This window comes from Mustela putorius, unplaced genomic scaffold (assembly GCF_011764305.1).
Source record: "Mustela putorius furo isolate JIRA1106 unplaced genomic scaffold, ASM1176430v1.1 tig00003901_pilon_pilon_pilon, whole genome shotgun sequence".
Classification (NCBI taxonomy): Eukaryota; Metazoa; Chordata; class Mammalia; order Carnivora; family Mustelidae; genus Mustela; species Mustela putorius.
This window is the reverse complement of record NW_025422049.1, coordinates 18,940,405-18,961,417: the sequence shown is the minus strand read 5'-3', so window position 1 is coordinate 18,961,417 and position 21,013 is coordinate 18,940,405. Positions and strand designations below refer to the sequence as shown.

The following is a 21,013-nucleotide window of genomic DNA, read 5'->3' as shown; positions in this document are numbered from 1 at the left end:
ACATCTGAGAAGATTTAAAAGGCATTTTCCTCCGTGGCTTATACCCATCTCTCTAGAGCCAAGATTTATTTGGGGAATTAGTCTTTAGTTTTTTGCAACTTCTATGGTGCGGGTTAATGGTATAAATTCTAAATAGGAGACTGTTTACTTCTAAGTTCTCTTCTTTTTGCTCAATCTAATATCAAATGTGGTATTTCTAACTTATATCTTTCAGTCACAATTCATTCAGTTTTCAAAGACTCTATATAACTTATTTCATGGGGACCCTGAAGAAGAGTCGCTGTATCAAGCCATTGCTGTTGTAACCAGCCTTTTGCTCAGGATGGAAGAAGTTGGAAGGAAACTACATAGCCCTACAGCATCAGCCAAAGAATTCTCTGGTACAGTCTGTGCTTCTGGAGTACCCAGTGAGGGGAAAACAGAGAGCCACTTGAAGAAAGATCCCTCCTCTTTGAGGGAAGAACCTCAGTGGTCATTTGCATTTGAACAGATTCTTGCGTCTTTGTTGAATGAACCAGCATTGGTGAGGTTTTTTGAGAAACCCATAGATGTAAAAGTGAAACTAGAAAATGCAAAAACCTCTCAGTTAAGCTGTAGAACCAAGATGTAAATCTCTTAACAGGAATTGCCTATTATAGACAAGTTTACTGAGATTCCTATAGCTGTCAGTTTGATTTTTGGGAATAGGGATCAGGGATTTATCTTGTTACCGGTGTGTTTGAAGGTTAAAAAAAAAGATGTGGAAGCACAGTGATTCATTGCTTTGTGGTAATCTCTAATTTTGATATTCTTCATTATAAATGAACTTTTTATAGTTCGTAGTATATGAAATATCAGGGGAATATGCTAAATGTTACCACCAGAGGGCACTACCATATCACTTTTAGTAAGAAAATACCTAATTTGTACTGCTATTTACATATGAATTACTGACGATTTTGAAAATGTAATGCTGACATGTCATTGATAAACCTTACATTCCAAATTGCCTCGGTCCTATTAGAATGCTTTAGAAATCCAGGCCTTTAGATCTGTAGCCTTAATTATCTAAGTGATTACCATACGGAAACCTCATTTTCAAGTTATCTAACTGAAATAATACTAACTTTTTAAAGTTAATATCATTCAGTTTTATAATAATGAATGGTTTTTTAATAACTTCTACATTCTTCCTACCTGAGAGCGGTTCAGAAGCTGCTGACACACTTCTAACTCTGTGATAAAAACAAGTCAAGAACTCAAAATTCTGGACTAATATAAGGAGAAAAAATGTTGGATTTAATTTTAAGCTGGATAAAGCCAGTCTCTTCAGAAGGGTTAAACAATTCAGTTAACTATATAGGTCTCTCATTAGACTGAGCAATTACTTGAAATTCTTCTGAGCACTGCTTTTTGTGGCATTTGTTTCAGAGTAGCCTGTGAGTGCTTTAGTTCTAGCTTTAGATTTTGAATTTTCACCAGTCATGTTTTAAGCTGCATTAAATAGACTGAATTACAGTGTTAGTCTGGCAAGTTCATAAAGTATACTTGTCTGTAATAATAGTTAAGGTAGTTGCTGGTGTCTATCTTAAAAGTTTTGACCATCTGTCTGATTTAGATGTGTGATTTCTATATTTCATGCTGCTTATATTTCAGTCATTACAATGAAAGCCCATTTAGAGATAATGGGCTTTTGTTAGCACTTTAAAGAAAAAAAACAAAAACAAGCAAACCACACCTATTCAATCTTCTGTGCTATTTTTGACAAGAGCAATTTATTCATCAATTCATTTAGGAGATTATGGGGAGAGATCATCCTTTGGAGCTTCTTTTTTCATGAAAGGCTTTGGTTTTAAACCCTTTGACTTTTCAGATTTGAAACAATAAAAGGGCAAAAATTCTTTAGAGTATTCCAAGACGTCTCCCTTTCTGGAAAGGAATTGGTATAGTCAGCCTCTGACAAGAGTCCACTGTGAACAAGGCCTAAAACAAAGGGATTCCTCATCACAGAATATGTTACTTTCAATTAAATCTCATAAATTGGACTTGGCCAAATACTTACTAGCGTTGTCTTTAAAATGATTTGGTCAATTTTTTCTTTTCAAGGAAATTATCACTTAAAGATACAGTTGGTCAGTATGCATCTATGCCTTTTCTTGGAAATAATTTGCTGAAATGTGTCCAAATTTTAGAGTTTACTTAATAGTTTATATGTAAACTATCATACATCTGCTATTTTGCAATGATTGTTTAATTATAGTAGCTCTAGAAAGACACAATGTTTTATGCTTATATACAAAGGCTCTATTACACATACTTTGTTGAATATTTTGTCAATTATATTTACAAAAAAGATACTTTCTTAAAAGCATATGTTATTAATATTTGATATGATTTTAAAGTCTGAATATTAAAGCTCAGCCTATATTAATTAAAATTAAATACTTAGATTTTTGAATTGCAAAGTGGTTACAAATGCAAGTTAAAAAGGCAAACATTTATTTTCAGAGTCTGCAGGAGAAATAAGATGAACACATAGTTTTATAGTTGCTACCTTGTTAAGCAAATAAGTTGTTTTTAATATGAAAAATCTTATGTTGTTGTGTTAAACTGAACCACTGTGTTATACCTTATATATTAAATTAAATGTGTTATAAGGTTGGCTTTACTTGTCTTTATAAAATTAAATATTACAGGGGCGCCTGGGTGGCTCAGTGGGTTAAGCCGCTGCCTTCGGCTCAGGTCATGATCCCAGGGTCATGGAATCGAGCCCTGCATCGGGCTCTCTGCTCAGCAGGGAGCCTGCTTCCTCCCCTCTCTCTGCCTGCCTCTCTGCCTGCTTGTCATCTCTCTCTGTCAAATAAATAAATAAATAAATAATCTTTTAAAAAAATTTAAATATTACAGGGGTGCCTAGGTGGCTCAGTGGGTTAAACCTCTGCCTTCGGCTCAGATCATGATCTCAGGGTCCCAGGATGGAGCCCCGCATCAGGCTCTCTGCTCAGCAGGGAGCCAGCTTCCCCCTCTGCTTCTGCCTGTCTCTCTGCCTACTTGTGATCTCTTGCTCTCTCTCTCTCTCTCTGTCAAATAATAAATAATCTTTTAAAAAAGAAATAAAAATAAATAAATAAATATTACAAATCTCCTACAGTAAAAAGGAAAAATTGTTTACTAAAAGATATTACTCTTGGGTGCCTGGGTGGCTCAGTGGGTTAAAGCCTCTGCCTTTGGCTCAGGTCATGATCCCAGGGTCCTGGGATCGAGCCCCACATTGGGCTCTCTGCTCAGCAAGGAGCCTGCTTCCGTCTCTCTCTCTCTCTGCCTACTTGTGATCTCTGTCAAATAAATAAATAAAATCTTTTTTTAAAAAAAAGATACTACTTTTACTTATTACTACATATTTTTTTAATTAGTTAATTTATTTTCAGCATAACAGTATTCATTGTTTTTGTACCACACCCAGTGTTCCATGCAATCCGTGCCCTCTATAATACCCACCACCTGGTACCCAACCTCCCACCCCCCCACCACTTCAAACCCCTCAGATTGTTTTTCAGAGTCCATAGTCTCTCAGGATTCACCTCCCCTTCCAATTTCCCCCAACTCCCTTCTCCTCTCTAACTCCCCATGTCCTCCATGCTATTTGTTATGCTCCACAAATAAGTGAAACCATATGATAATTGACTCTCTCTGCTTGACTTATTTCACTCAGCATAATCTCTTCCAGTCCCGTCCATGTTGCTACAAAAATTGGGTATTCATCCTTTCTGATGGAGGCATAATACTCCATAGTGTATATGGACCACATTTTCCTTATCCATTCATCCGTTGAAGGGCATCTTGGTTCTTTCCAGAGTTTGGTGACTGTGGCCATTGCTGCTATAAACATTGGGGTACAGATGGGCCTTCTTTTCATGACATCTGTATCTTTGGGGTAAATACCCAGGAGTGCAATTGCAGAGTCATAGGGAAGTTCTATTTTTAATTTCTTGAGGAATCTCCACATTGTTCTCCAAAGAGGCTGCACCAACTTGCATTCCCACCAACAGTGGAAGAGGGTTCCCCTTTCTCCACATCCCCTCCAACACGTGTTTCCTGTCTTGTTAATTTTGTCCATTCTAACTGGTGTAAGGTGATATCTCAATGTGGTTTTAATTTGAATCTCCCTGAGGGCTAGTGATGATGAACATTTATTCATGTGTCTGAGAGCCATTTGTATGTCTTCACTGGAGAAGTATCTGTTCATATCTTCTGCCCATTTTTTGATATGATTGCCTGTTTTGTGTGTGTTGAGTTTGAGGAATTCATTATAGATCCTGGATATCAACCTTTTGTCTGTACTGTCATTTGCAAATATCTTCCCCCATTCCGTGGGTTGCCTCTTTGTTTTATTGACTATTTCCTTTGCTGTGCAGAAGCTTTTGATTTTGATGAAGTCCCAAAAGTTTATTTTCTCTTTTGTTTCCTTTGCCTTTGGAAACATATCTTGGAAGAAGTTGCTGTGGCTGATATCGAAGAGATTACTGCCTATGTTCTCCTCTAGGATTCTGATGATTCCTGTCTCGCGTTGAGGTCTTTTATCCATTTTGAGTTTATCTTTGTGTACGGTGTAAGAGAATGGTCGAGTTTCATTCTTCTACATATAGCTGTCCAGTTTTCCCAGCACCATTTATTGAAGAGACTGTCTTTTTTCTACTGTATATTTTTTTCCTGTTTTGTCGAAGATTAATTGACCATAGAGTTGAGGGTCCATATCTGGGCTCTCTACTCTGTTCCACTGGTCTCTGTGTCCGTTTTTATGCCAGTACCATGCTGTCTTGGTGATCACAGCTTTGTAATAAAGCTTGAAATCAGGTAACGTGATGCCCCCAGTTTTATTTTTGTTTTTCAACATTTCTTTAGCAATTTGGGGTCTCTTCTGATTCCATACAAATTTTAGGATTATTTGCTCCAGCTCTTTGAAGAATACTGGTGGAATTTTGATCGGAATGGCATTAAAGGTATAGATTGCTCTAGGCAGTATAGACATTTTAACAATGTTTATTATTCCGATCCAAGAGCATGGAATGGTCTTCCATCTTTTTGTGTCTTCTTCAATTTCTTTCATGAGTGTTCTGTAGTTCCTCAAGTACAGATCCTTTACCTCTTTGGTTAGGTTTATTCCCAGGTATCTTATGGTTCTTGGTGCTATAGTAAATGGAATCGATTCTCTAATTTCCCTTTCTGTATTTTCATTGTTAGTGTATAAGAAAGCCACTGATTTCTGCACATTGACTTTGTATCCTGCCACGTTGCTGAATTGCTGTATGAGTTCCCGTAGTTTGGGGGTGGTGTCTTTTGGGTTTTCCATATAAACAATCATGTCATCTGCGAGTAGAGAGAGTTTGACTTCTTCATTGCCAATTTGGATACCTTTTCTTTCTCTTTGTTGTCTGATTGCTGTTGCTAGGACTTCTAATACTATGTTGAACAAGAGTGGTGAAAGTGGGCATCCTTGTCTTGTTCCTGGTCTCAACGGGAAGGCTGCAAGCTTTTTTCCATTGAGGATGATATTTGCTGTGGGTCTTTCACAGATAGATTTGATGAAGTTCAGGAATGTTCCCTCTATTTTTATTCACACTTAACTCAGTTATCACTTGAGGACTTCTCTATTAAAGTTAGGTTGCAGAACACAGAATTTACTCTAGTTAAGGCAGAAAAGATTTATTACCAGACATTAAGTGGCTTACAGAATTATCAAGAGGACTGACTCTAAATTGAACTTTCAAGAACAGCTTCCAAAACCACACCACAGAACCAGGCCACCAAGGGAGTTGCTAATTCTTCTGCCATTAGGAAACTGCTACTTCCTGCTACCATGATATGAAGCCAACAGCACAGCTGCTACTCACTGATCCATGCCCCACCTGCTATGATTTGTAGCAGCAAAAGAGATGCCCAGCATCCCACCTCTTACCACCCACAAGCTAGTGACTAAATTGCAATAGAACAAGCAAACATCTTCACAACCATGTTTACCAGCAGAAATGGCAAAGCATAGCCTTCGCCTCCCTTCTGCCATTCAAGTCTCATGAGTGTGCATCTGATTGACCTATAATATTTCCAGAATCCTAGTTGCAAGGGAATCTGGAAAATATCCTTGCAGCTGTTTTAGCCTCTGCAGTGCAGGAAGGGACACCAAGAGGCCAGAATGGACACGGAGCACTGCATTTGTTTTCTATTGCTGTGTAACAAGTTATGAAGACACATTTATCTTACCATTTCAGTGGGTTAGAACTCTGGGCTCAACTTATCTGGGTGCTGTGATTAGGCTCTCACGGGACTGCAACCAAGGAATCAGCCAGGCTGGTTCTCACATAGAGGTTCAACTGGGGAAGAATCAACTTCTATGCTTACTTAGGCTTTTGGGAAAATTTCATTTCCTTATGGTTCCTTAAGGCTGTCCTTGGCTCCTAGAGGCTTCGCTCAGTTCCTAACAGCTGCTCTCAACTTCTTCAGGCTGCGCACAGTTCCTTGCCATGTGGGCTTCCCCCAAATGGCCACTTACTTCATCAATCTAGTAAGGAGTGTCTCTAGAACAAGACAGTATCTTATATAATGTAACATCTCCCAGTGGCAGCATCTCATCCCCTTTGTCATACTCTGTTGGTTAAAGGCAAGTGGTTAAAGACCCACTCTCATAGGGAGATTACACAGTGGCATGTACATCAGAAGCAGGGTCCATAGGGGGTGTACCCTAGAGTCTGTCCACTGTAACTGTAACTGTCCACTGTAAGCACCTCTCTATGTTATCCACCTCTTTTACCATGCCATTCTTCCCATATTTATACATAACAGCTAATAACATCAGTGACAAGCTGCTACCTGTCGTAACATAAATCCTCATACAAACAAAAATACGTTAATCCTCTCTCCTGAGGGAAGATCCACTTTTCTGTTGGTCACTTTGGATCCATGGATGAGTGATACTTACTTGTCCTAATTCAATCTCAGTCCCATCCCGATATACTGTAACATGTGAACTTGAAAAAAAAATTACCGAAAAACTCACCTTATATAAAACCATAGAGACTAAGTAGGGGAATAAACTGATCACTGTGTAGAATTATGTACCTTAAAGAGAAAGGAAGAACAGCTATGGGTAGCTACTATAGTCCTCACTTGTGCAACTACTCATGAGACTGTCGTTGTGTTTTATTTTTTTACTTATCACACAATAAATTAACTTCCTTTTGCTGTACACTTCTATAATTTTTAACACAGGTATATATTCCTGTAACCATCATCACGATTACAATAGAGAACAGTTCCATCACCCCCCAAAACTCCCTCATGCTGTGCTATCCGTTTGTAGTCACACTCTCCTCCCACCCAACGACCGCTCGTGTTTTCTGCCCACCATATAAAAAACCAGATGTCTTCTTTCCCAGAATCCTCACCTCCTGTGGCCATGTGATCAAGGATTGGCTAATTAGATGCCTGTGCTTGGAATTTCTTAATATATAGCAGAGCAGGATGGGAAGTGGGGAATACATTCTGTGGCAGTGGTGACATCTTTGCATTAACACTCTGGTCTTTTGATATTTCTTAAAGTGCCTTTGAATGCCCAGACTTTATTTCCCCTTTTGGTGGGACCATCTTCATGGATCCCTGAGCTCAACAGTTCAATAAAGTCTTTTTCCACTTTTACCAACCAGAATCCTTTCTTTGGCTATTTATTTATTTATTTATTAAGATCTTATTTATTTCTTTGACAGAGAGATCACAAGCAGGCAGAGAGGCAGACAGAGAGAAGGGGAAGCAGGCTTCCCCTTCCCCTGCATACAGAGAAGAAGGGAGCAGAGAGCCTGATGCAGGGCTTGATCCCAGGACCCTGAGATCATGACCTGACCCGAAGGCAGAGGCCCAACCCGCTGAGCTACCCAAGCACCCTTTTTTTGGCTATTTAAAGAAAGACTGATACCTGTGACGCTGGGAGCCCTATACCACTAGATTCCCCCAAAGCAATGCAAGCAAATTATCCCGGTAGCTACATTCCTTGGCTTAAAATCACCAGTGGAATGGTGTTTTATCCTTTATCTCACATTCTACTGCAACTTCCATTTCTGTTATCAGAACCACATCTTTCTCCTATCCCAGAAGCATCAAGCAATAGATTTCCTAGCTTCTAATTCTTGTCTTCCTCAGCAGGTAATGTCTCCTTTATGGCTTCTTTTAAGATCTTGGTCTTTCCGATGTTCCACAGTTTCTTATGATTTTTTAAAGATTTTGTTTATTTGACAGACAGAAATCACAAGTAGGCAGAGAGGCAGGCAGAGAGAGAGAGAGGAGGAAGTAGGCTCTCCACTGAGCAGAGAGCCCAAAGCAGGGCTCCACCCCAGGACCCTGGGATCATGACCTGAGCTGAAGGCAGAGGCTTTAACCCACTGAGCCATCCAGGCACCCCAGTTTTTTGTAATTTTATTTTAGATTATTTATTTATTTGACAGAGAGAGATCACAAGTAGGCAGAGGCAGGAAGAGAGAGGGGGGGAAACAGGTTCCTCGCTGAGCAAAGAGCCCGATGTGGGGCTCGATCCCAGGACCCTGAGATCATGATCCGAGGCTTAACCCACTGAGCCACCCAGGCGCAACCCCCGCCCCCCAGTTTCTTATGATTTATGTAGCTTTTTAAAAAAATGCTATTTAGGATTAACAATTAAATTTTGATAATCAACTATCATTCTCTAAGACCCATATACCTTCTGCATAAGCCAAACAGGCAAGCTAAATGAGGATGAAATAGAAACCCCTCTCCTGCCTTCCGTACAACCACACACATCCTTCATAACTTAGTGGGCACTCATCTCTGTGATTTCCCCAGGGATACAGTACTGACAGATACAGCAAACCTTACGTGGCCCCTCCCATAAATAGTTTTTATACTACACTGTCAGGGAGCAAATGTGGCAGATCTGTCAGTTGCTTAGTATGGCTATTTTTTTTTTAATATTTATTTGTCAGAAAGAGAGAGAGCATGAGCAGGAGGCAGAGACAGAGGGAGAAGCAAGCTCCCTGCTGAGCAGGGAGCCCAATGTAAGACTCTATCCCAGAACCCTGGGATCATGACCCAAGCCGAAGGCAGACACCGAACTGATTGAGCCATCCAGGTGTCCCTGAATATGGCTATTTTAAATATACTTCTATAAACTAAGAAATAACCATATGAATATTTGCAGATCCACTGGACCTGCTATAGATGGATTCAGGATAAAATTCTGTCTCCTGACTCCATAGGCCTTGACTCTCATCAGTGGATGACAGTTGCATTCTAAGTGCACCTGGATAAGTGTGAATTCAGCATCAGTGTCCAGTGTCTAAAAAGTATGAGTATTTCTAGTTGCTCAGTCATGATTACCCTGGTAAATGGTCATAGGCTCCTCTGGCCAGAAAGAAAAAGGAAAGCCAGAAAGACAATGTACTACCTGCTTATGCTGTGGACTGTGGACTCCTTCTTCAAGTGTACCTGGCTTTCCTTTTAAGGGCCTCTGGGTCTGTGAATTGACTTAAGCCTTCAGGCTGGGGGAGAGGCCATGAATTTCCATCACAATGACTTAAATTAGATCTTTGTTCACCAGACACATATTTTGGCTATATGGATCAAGTAAAAAATTAGTAGGCTGCTCATTTATTTCCCCCTAAATAAAGTGAAGAACAATTAGCCACTACCAAACTTCTCTGCAAGTCAAAACATTCAGATTACGTCTCTGGCCATGCTTCTATCATGTTAACCATGCTCACCCTGTCTCTTGTCATTAAGTGCTGCCTCTTTGTCTTTGTCCATCTAGGATCCCTTCATTCTCATTGAAATTAGCAAGTTCCTTTCAGTGGCAACATCTCTCATCTTTATCCCCAGCCTACTGAAGACTACCATGGTAGCGTGTTTCAGGAATAATAAGGCTCCTCTTATCAATATATTTTTCAATGCCTTGGGGAAGAGAATATCCCCCGGGTCCTCCTGGGGGAAAATGGTTAGGATGTAGGTTAGTGGGTCATATACCATAAATGTTCTCCATTGTTTCTATTTCCTTGTCTTTGGAGTATCTTGTATACATTATACCAAGGAATATCTGGCATGTCAACTTCATTGAATATGGGCTAATTTTCAGTCTTGTCTTCAGTCAGCTGAGCAAAAAAGAGCCATTTCCAACTGGGCAAACCAGTACTGAATCCAGAATCCCTGGTAAGTATTCAGATGTTGATATATTCAGCCCAAACTAAAATTACATTCCTTCTTCCATAGTGTAGTGTTCTCAAAATACGTTCTTACACATATTCTGCAGATTTCTGCCATTATAAATTAACAAAATTCTGTAATTACCTCCTCCCAGTTCAGACTTGCCTTTGTACCCTTGGAGCATTCTGTGACTAAGTTACAGGTGCTGGAAGCAACGAGAAGAGGTAGGGGTAATACCTGAGGAAAACTGACATTCCCTTACAGGTAGCTTCAAGCAAGCGAACATTCCCTTCAAGCAACATTCCCTGGCTGGTTCAAGCAAAGCAGAACCAGCCGCATCAAATAGCATGCTTCACTGGGAAGTAAAGCTCATTGGTGAAACACTTAGAGTCATCTGAATTCGCTCAAATGTCCCCATTTCTATTCTAGGGGTGTCTCTCTAATCAAATAAATGCCCTTACTTTCGTAAAAGTGACCTGACAAGGCTGTGAGCTTGGCATATATGGTAATTTAACAACCCATAGGATCAGATTCTAATTTTCAGCTATGCCAGTTCCATGTCAACAGTAGGTAAGAGTATAGAAACTCCGAGTCCTCTGTTTAAATCTTGGGATTGCCATTTTCTTTCTTAAACCTCTAGAGCACAGTTAGAAGTTATTCCACTACACAGTCTTTGGGTATCATTAGAACCAAAATAATCTGTAGTAGCAGTTACCTGGTCCATCAAGCCTTGCCTTCAGTAGACACTTCATTGTAGATGCCCATATGTGGTAATTTGATTGGTTTGCTATTATGTGCCCTGGACTATCAACATCCCATCTCCTAATCTTGACAGTATCATCACTGCTTTCAAACCAATCATGCTATCTAATCAATCTGACCTTCCTTCTTTCTTGAAATGCTGTTGCCTTTAAGCCCTCCTGCTACTACATTCTTTATTGATCAGGGTTCAATTTCAGAGAACAGAAGCTGCTCTAGTTGGTCTAAAGAGGAAGCAATTTTTTACAGGGTGTAAAATGGCTTAGAGAATCATTCAAGAGAGCTGTAGAAACAGACGCCGAGCCTACCAAATGACTCTCAAAGCCACATCACAAAGCCAAGCCATCAAAGAGTGATGCTGTCTCTCTGTACAGTCAGGTAATCTCCAGCTCCAGAATCCTGTTACTGTTGCCACAATCCAGAGGCCGTTACTATTACTGTCAGTTCCAGAAACATGCCATGTACAGTACAACCTTCACCAGCAAAAGGGGTGCCCTATGCTGCCTCTGGACTCCCATGTATTTAATATCGAGACATGGCACCTTTGCTAACTTTCCTGAAGAATAACTGAACAGGGGCACCTGGGTGGCTCAGTGGGTTAAGCCTCTGCCTTTGGCTCAGGTCCTGGGATCCAGCCCCACATCAGGCTCTCTGCTCAGTGGGGAGCCTGCTTCCCTCTCTCTCTCTCTGCCTGCCTCTCTGCCTACTTGTGATCTCTCTCTCTGTGTCAAATAAATAAATAAAATCTTAAAAACAAACTGAACAACTCAACCTCTGTGCTTCTCATCACAGGCAGCAGAAATTAAGCAAAAGCCACATTACACCTTCTAAATCGCATACCTATGCATCTGACTAGCTGAACCTAAATATTCAGAGCTTCAGTTGCAAGAAGTCTGGGAAGTGTGTTTGTACATGTGCTTTCTATCATCTGCATTATAGGATGACACTCTAGGATGAGGGAAGAATGGAGCTGAACACCAAGTCGCCATACCTACTCTAACCTTCATCAAAGACTTAGTATTATTTGGCTGGAACCCCAATTCCAGGATCATAGGAAGCTCAGAGTTCTTTTGGTGATTTTGCTTCTATTTTCTTACGTCTCTCTGAATCATTCTCTGCTTCTAAATGCACACAGGCTTCCTGAGGCCTCTAATCAGAACCTGGCCCAAAACTCCACCCCTCCACCATCTTCTAAAATAAATCGAATCACACTTAAGCATATGATGATTTAGGCATTCCCCCGACCAAGATTTGTGAGGTTATATGGGAGAAAGGCCATAACAAGCAGCACATAGCCATCTGCCATCTCATTGGGCTGCTATCTTTTTCCTCACTTCGCTTCAAGCCGATCCCTCAAGTTCATAACCTTCCACAAGTCCACACTCTCCACATATGACCCTCCTTGCCTTTTGAAGCACTTCGAGAAGCATAGGAAGCCCACCAGTCCTGTGTACATTTTCTTCAGGCTCCTTTGAAATTCCAATAAATAAAGTAGTTTTTTCATTTCATTATTTGTTATGTAGTTCATTAACTGTTATTGTTCTGATTTGTTAATCTTGTATCTTATGAAGAATAGCTTATGTCCTCATGTTTTGAAAAGGAGAAAGAGTCAAGGACCCGGCACTTTGTATAAGACATGAGAAATATTTAGTTCACCCACACCTCAGGGACTTGGCTTTTTTGTGTCATTATTTCAGTAATTTATTAAGAGTTCCTCCCTATTCCCTGATGACTCATTAATGGTATCCTAAGCATCTCCCTTTAACGAGTGAGACTTGCTCACTTCCTTGCTTACCACTCCTGGAGGAATCTCCTCACAGGATTAAAATTGAAAATTGGGAGAGCCAATTTTATTTGAGAGCTGTGGCTCTCTTCTTCCCAGTTAGTAATTTTCAGATGCCCAGGCTAATTGTTCCTCTCCTAAGCCAAGACCTGAATCAACAATATGAAAGTGGATGAATTCCAAATACTGGCTTTTGTCTGATTATCAATTTGTAAAGAAACAAAGACACAATATGGGTCAATGTTTTTATTTTTCTTCAAATTTATTAGATTTTTAATCAATAAGAACAAAAGAAATATTCTTGAAAAGACAAAGCTATATTGATGAGGAATGGATCAGTGGCTGCCAGGGGTTAGTGGTGGGGGAGGGTGCAGTTATAAAAGAAATTCGGGGGGACTGATGGAACTATTCTGTATTCTAATAGTGAGTACATGAATCCACACATGTGTTAAAACTCAGACGTGTATACCAAATGAAAAAGTCAATTTCACGTATGGTAATTTAAAATAAAAAATTCCAGAAGAAAAAAAAACAGTTTTTTGTATTGCACAGGCTGTATCTAAAAATGTACATAAGGGACGCCTGGGTGGCTCAGTTGGTTAAGCAACTGCCTTCAAATCAGGTCATGAACCTGAAATCTTGGGATTGAGCCCCACATCGGGCTCCTTGCTCAGTGGGGAGTCTGTGTCTCCCTCTGCTCCTCCCCCCCTCATACTCTTTCTAACGTGCCCTTTCATTCTCTCTGTTTCAAATAAATAAAACCTTTTAAAAAAACTAAAAGGTACATAAGATGCACATCTCAGTAATTTCCTCTGAGGAAGGCAACTGGATAGATGGAAAACAGGTTGGAGAAATATCCTTATTCCTCGTTTACCTTGTGTTTCAAATTTTTAAAATAAATTATTTTATTAAAGTATAACATCAGTATCCATTTAGATGAATTATCACCAAGTGAACACACCCAGGCAACCACCACTCAGGGCACAATATGGAATATCGCCAGTACTTCAGGAGCCTCTCCCTCCTGCCACCTCCTATTCATTATCTTTCTCTCTTCCCCAGAGAAAATCACAATCTTGATGTCTAAGACCACAGATTAGTTTCACTTCTAGAAATTTATATAAATGGAATGATACAGTATGTATTTCTTTTTGTTTGGCTTCTTCCACTCAACATTATGGGACTCATTCCTATAGTATATTGGCAGTTCATTTTCCTTTTATTGTGGTGTAATATTTCACTGTATGGATATATTATAAATTTTTATCCATTTTACCATTAGTGGACATTTGGGCTGTTTCCAGCTTTGGAATATTATGAATAATGTGGTTTCAGACATTTTTGTATTTGTCTTTTGGTGCCTCTATTTATGTATCTCTTTGGGGTATATCTTTTACATAGCTAGGAGTGGAATTACTGGGTCAATAGGGTACATACATTCTCAGCTTTTGGGTTTTTTTAAAAAAGATTTTATGTATTCATTTGAGAAAGAGAGAGAGAAAATGAATTGGGGTGGGGGGGCAGAGGGAGAAGCAGACTCCCCCCTGAGCAAGGAGCTAGACCTGGGACTCTATTCCAGGACCCTGGGATCATGACCTAAGCCAAAGGCAGATACTTAACCAACTGAGCCATGCAGGCATCCCACATGTTCAGCTTTGACAGATGCCAAATGGTGTTTCCAGTGGCTGTACCAATTAACACTACAACTGATCACAAATAAGAGTTCTAGTGGATGAGTATCCTCTATCAACTTGGAATGGTCTTTCTTTTTTCATCTTAGCCATTCTGCTGAGTGTGTAATGTCATGTTGTGGTTTAATAAAATAAGTTCCATTGAAGTATAATGTACATACAAATTAATGCACTCACTAAAGTGCTTATTTTGATGAGTTTGAGAAATTTATATGCCCACACCACACTCAAGGTAGAGAACATTTTCACCACCCTAAAAAGTCCCATTGTTCCTCAACCAGGACAACCTTCCCTATCCTCAATGCTCAAGCCACCCTTGATCTGCTTTCTGTCATATAGTACATTTATCTTTACTAGAGTTTCATAGAAAAGGAGTCACACAGTAAGTTCTCTTTTATGTCTGCCATTTCTTCTCAGGATAATGTTTGTAAGATTCATTTATGTTGTTGCCTATATCAGAAGTTAATTCTTGGGATGCCTGGGTGGCTCAGTGGGTTAAAGCCTCTGCCTTCGGCTCAGGGTCCTGGGATTGAGGCCTGCATTGGGCTCTCTGCTCAGCAGGGGGCCTGCTTCCCCACCCCCACCCCCCGCCTGCCTCTCTGCCTCCTTGTGATCTCTGTCTGTCAAATAAATAAATAAAATCTTTAAAAAAAAGAAGTTAATTCTTTTCAGTATTCCATTAGTATGAATATTCCACAATTTATATATTTATTCACTCATTCATTGTCATTTTAGTTATATCCAGCTTTTGGCTATTATGAATAATGTTGCTAAGAACATTTGGGTACAAGTCTCTTTCAAAACATGTTTTCCTTTCTCTAGGTTGAATACCCAGAAATGGGAATGATAGGAGATATATATATATATATATATATATATATATATATATAATTTTTTTTTAATCTCAAAGGGAACTTCCAAACTATTTTCCAGATTAGCTAGATCATTTTGCATTCCCACCATCAATATATGAGAGCTCCAATTGCTTCACATTCTTGCCAGCACTTGGCATTCTTAAATTTTGTCTTTTTAATTTTGGCCATTCTCAAGTGTGTGTAGTAGTATTTCATATTGTGGTTTCAATTTGCATTTCACTGATGACTGATGAAGTTCAGTCTCATTGAGTGTATTTATGGGCCATTCTTGTATCCTTTTGTGAACAGTCCGTTAGACTTTCACTGATTTAAAACATTTTTAAAATCAGCTTTATTGAGGAGCAAATCACATACAATAAAATTTACTGATTTTTAAGCAGTCTGCGGAGTTTTGAAGAAACGTTACACTCATTATAATCATGAATCCAATCAAGATATAGAACATTTCCATCAGCCCAGAAACTTCTCCCAGGGCCCTTTGAATAATCCCCTCCCTCCACCCCTGGCCCTTGGCAATACTGATCTTTCCCTTCTTTCCTTCTTTTCCTTCTTTTTCTTCCTTCCTTCCTTCCTCCCTTTCTTTTTTTTTCTCTTTCTTCTTTCTTTCTTTCTTTCTTTCTTTATTTTTTTATTTATTTATTTATTTTTCTTCCTCTTTCACACTGATCTGCTTTTTATCACTATAGTTTTAGTTTTGCTTTTTCTAGAATTTCATATAAATGGAATCATACAGGATGTAGCCATTCTTATATTATAACATTTTATTCTTTGTATTCATATACTTTTAAATCAGCATTATTGAGATACAATTTACATCCTCTGAAATTCTCCCGTTTCAAATGCACAGTCTGATGAGTTTTAGTAATCTTACAGAGCTGTACATGCATCATCACAATCTAGTTTTAGAACGTTTTCATCACCCAGGAAAGAGAGTTCTTAATCTTCATTCCCACTGCCAGCCCAGGTAACAAATAATCTACTGTCTATCTGGCTACTTTCACTTATAATGCTTTTGAGATTCATTCTTGTGTTAGCCAACTATCAGCAGTCAATTCCTTTTCATTGTTGAGTAATATTCCACTGCATGGATATATGACAAAATGTATATCTATTCAACAGTTAATGTACATTTGAATCATTTCTACTTCTTGGCTATTATCAGCAATGTTGCTATGAACATTCATGGTACAAGTTTTGTACAATCATATGCTTTCATTTCTCTTAAGTAGGTACCTAGAAGTGGAATTGTTGGGTCATATACACTAACACTATGTGAGACATTTTGAGAAACTGCCAAATTATTTCTCCAATTGCTGACCCATTTGACATTTCCACCATCGGTGTGTGAGGTGTCCAATTTCTCCACATGCTTGCCATTGTGGCCACTCTAGTGGATGTGAAGTGGTATCCCATTGCAGTTTTAATCTATGTTTTCCTAATGTCTAATGATGTTCAGCATCTTTCTATGTTCTTAATAGCTGTTATGGGCTGAATCATGTCTCCCCAAAACTCATGAAGTGGAGCCTTGTCCAGCTGAGACACAGCAGTCATCAAGGTGTTGGGCCGCAGAGAACTGTGACCTGAAGAGGTAGATGAGCTTGAATCCACCCAGAACCCTACCACACCAGACAGCATCCTTGGAAGCTTGCTGAGGACTTCTCTGAGGCCTAGCCGAGTTGGGCCTGGAGACCCCAAGTCTGGCTAGTCCAGCTCAGAGTGGCTACCACTGCTGCCGTCAAATCATGGGTTGGTGGGGGGGGGGGTCACTGCTGCTTCTGGGTCTGAGCCCAGCCAAGAGGAGCCATGGAGAGGGCTCTGGGTCTCTGCAGGAAATGGGGTTGCAGCCTGCACCTCACCTCCCCTTCTCACTGCCCATTCTTTTTTTCAAACTGTATCTCTGAAATCCCCTGTGTAGTTCACACTTGCAGAATATGTGAACTTGAACTAGCCACATTTCAGGTACTCAATCATCAAGTGTGGTCAGTGACTACTGCATGGGACAACACAGTTCTATAGCTTTACCAATATATTTTGTCACTTCTGTCATTTACAAAAAGAAGTATGATAGAATTGTCCTATGACTATGAATGTACCAACTTTAATTTCTATCCAGTTTTGCTTTAAAAATGTTGAGTCTAGGGTATTGTGTACATCAAAATTTTAAAATTTTACTTTTTTCTGGTGAATTGAGTCTATTGTCTCTGTGAAATAATCCTTGTTCTCTCTAATTCACGCTTCCTGCATGAACCCCTTAATCTCTTTCACTCTCTTCGTGACTTATTTGCTATAGTTGCTGCATAATTTAGTGCTCCATATATTGTTGACCTTACATGACATTATTATTATTGTTGATTTATACAATGTTTACTTAAGACTTACCAACAGATTTACTATTTTTATTATTATCACTTCTTGAATCTCTAAGCTGCCATCTTGATCACTTATATTTGATATTTCTTTCAGTATGAATCTGCTGGTGACAGATTTTCTCAGTTTTTGTCTGAAAATTTCTTTAGTTCACCTTCTTTTCCTAAATCTTTTATTGTAAGATCATTTGGGTTCACATGCAGTTTTAAGAAATAATATAGAAAAATCCCATGTACCTTTACCCAGTTCCCCTAAAAGTAGCATCCTGCATGTATATAGTCCATACACCCTACACAGATATGGTACAATATCACAATCAGGAAATTGACATAGATTCAATACACTGACCTTATTGAGATTTCTCCGTTAATCATTTTCGTGTGTGTGTGTGTATTTCATTCTATGCAATTTTATCACTTGTAAAGATTCTTGTGACCACTACCACATCCAAATACAGAGCAGTTCTATATCACAAGGCACTCTGGTCTTATCCTGTTACAGCCACATCCACCTCCCTGATGCCCACCCCAGCTTCTAGAGTTCTAAAATGTTATCCTTTCAAACATTATATAAGTGGAACCATCAGTAAGTGAACTCTGGGGATTGGCTTTTTTCAGTCACCACAATTCCCTGGAGATTCATCCAGATTGTTATGTATATCAACAGTTAGTTCCCCTTTACTCAAGAATAGAAGTCCATGGTATGGATAAGCCCCAGTTTGTTTAACCATTCGCACATGGGGTACATGTGGGCTGTTTCCAGTTTGGGGATATTATAAATGAAGCTGCTATGAACATTCATGTACAAGTTTGTGTGTGAGCATAAATTTTCCTTTATCTGGGATAAATTACCAAGAGTGCAAGGTTGTATGGCATGTATATGCTTAGTTTTGTGAAAAACTGCCATTGTCATTTCTTGGAGTGGCTGTAGCATTTTACATTCCCACCAGCGATGTGTAAGTGATCCATGTCCTTGGCATCCTCTCTAGCATTTGGTGTCACTATTTTTTTATTTTACCCTGTCTGCTAGACATGCAGCGATATCTCATTGTGGTTTTATTATTTATTTACTTACTTACTTACTTGACAGAGAATGTGGGCTCACAAGCTGGGGGGAGGAGCAGAGAGAGAAGCAGACTCCCCGCTGAGCAGGGAGCCCCACGCGGGGCTCCACCCCAGGACGCTGGGATCATGACCTAAGCAAAAGGCAACTGCTTAACTGACTGAGCCACCCAGGTGTCCCCCTCATTGTGGTTTTAATTTACATTTCCATGAGGTTAATGTTATGGTCTGAATTGTCCCCCAACCCCACCAGATTTGTATGTTGAAATCCGAACTCCCAGTACCTCACAATGTAACTGTTTGGAAAGAAGGCCTTTAATGAGGCGATTCAATTAAAATGAGGCTGCTAGGGTAAGAACCTAATCCAATATGGCTGGTGTCCTTATAAGAAGAAAAGGTAACACAAGGGGCATGTGTGCTTAGAGGGACATTTATGCAAAGAGGCTGCAAGAAAGTGTCCAGCAGTCAGCCAGAGATAGAGCTCTCAAAGGAAAAAAAAAAAAGCAACCATGCCAACATTATTTTTGATCTTGGACTTCTATCCTTCAGAACTGTAAGATAATAAACTTCCATTGTTAAAGTCAATTTGTAGTATTTTTTAAAGATTTTTATTTTATTTTATTTTCATATATGTATTTTTATTTCTTTTATTATGTTATGTAAGTCATCATACAGTACATCATTAGTTTTTTTTTTTTTAAAAGATTTTATTTATTTATTTGAGGGAGAATGAATGAGAGAGAGCATGAGAGAGGAGAAGGTCAGAGGGAGAAGCAGACTCCCCAGGGAGCTGGGAGCCCGATGTGGGACTCGATCCTGGAAGTCCGGGATCATGACCTGAGCCGAAGGCAGTCGCCCAACCAACTGAGCCACCCAGGCGCCCCCATCATTAGTTTTTGATGTAGAGCTCCACAGTTCACTGTTTGCATGTAACAACCAGTGCTCCATGCAATCCATGCCCTCCTTAATACCCATCACCAGTCCAACCCATCCTCCTACACACCTTCCCTCTAAAACCCTCTGTTTGTTTCTGGGAGTCCATGGTCTCTCTTGACTCATCTCCTCCTCTGATTTCTCCCCCTTCATTTTTCCCTTCTTTCTCCTAATGTCCTCCATGCTATTCCTTATGTTCCACAAGTAAGTAAAACCATGTGATAATTGACTCTCTGCTTGGCTTATTTCACTCAGCATAATCTCCTCCAGTCCCATCCATGTTGGTGCAAAAGTTGGGTATTCATCCTTTTTGATGGCTGCGTCATATTCCATTGTGTATGTGGACCACATCTTCTTTATACATTCGTCTGTTGAAGAGCATTTCTGCCTTTTTCACAGTTTAACTACTGTGGAAATTGTTGCTATGAACATTGGGGTGCAGTAGAGGTTCCTCAAAAAATTAAAAATATAGTTACCCTATGACCCAGCAATTTCACTGCTGGGTATTTACTTCAAAGATACAGATGTAGTGAACAGTTTGAAGTATTTTGTTATGGCAGCTCTAGCCAGCTAATATAGGCACTGATGTTGAACATCTTTTCATGTGTTTATTTGCCAGGTGTTTATCCTCTCCACTAAAATGTCTCTTCATGTCTTTTGCCCGTTTTCTAATTGGATTTTTTTTATTCTTATTTATTCTTTTTTTTACTGTTGAGTTTTGAGAATTCTTTTTCAGTTCTAGACATGAGGTTTTTGTTTTCCATGTGGTCTGGAAATGTTTTCTCCCAGTAGACAGCTTGTCTTTTATGTAATTCATAGGATTTTGATGAGGTCCAATTTGTCGATTTTTCCTTTACACTATGGTGATTCTGCTGTCAGGTTTAAGAATTATTTGACTACTTGCTGATCCCCCAAATTTACTTCTATGGTTTTCTCTAGATGTTTCAGAATTTTGTGTTTTAAATTTGTCTGTAATCCATTTTGAGTTAATTCCTGTGTGAGGTGGGGATTTAGGCTGAGGTTCATTTTTGGCCTCTGTATGTGCAATTGTTCCAGCACCAATTTTTTTGAATAGGCTCTTTTTTCATTGAATTGCTTTCGCACTTTTATAAAGAATCAATTGGACATATTTGTGCACATTTTGTCTTCACTTTCACTTTTGAAAGGTATTTTTGCTGGACATCAAATTGTATATTGCTTTTTCATTTTTAAAAACTTTCCAGCTGTTTGACAATGTCATCACATTGTCTGGTGTCTTCCATAGTTTCCACTAGACTGTCAGTTTAAGTTGCTCTTTTGAATTTAATCTTTCTTTTTAATGAGTTCCTCATCCATTAGCACTCTCAAAAT

At 39.3% G+C, this 21,013-nt stretch overlaps 1 protein-coding gene across 1 annotated transcript in view; it reads left to right on the top strand.

Moving 5' to 3' along the window:
- The window catches only part of TBC1D8B (TBC1 domain family member 8B), a 56,500-nt gene extending 53,857 nt beyond the window's left edge, over positions 1–2,643 (top strand). Inside the window, exon 21 of the mRNA XM_004768999.3 lies at positions 215–2,643. Within this exon, the coding sequence (XP_004769056.1) occupies positions 215–610 (396 nt within the window). The 3' untranslated portion in view covers positions 611–2,643. The remainder of the gene's footprint in view (positions 1–214) is intronic.
- The last annotated feature ends 18,370 nt before the right edge of the window (positions 2,644–21,013 follow it).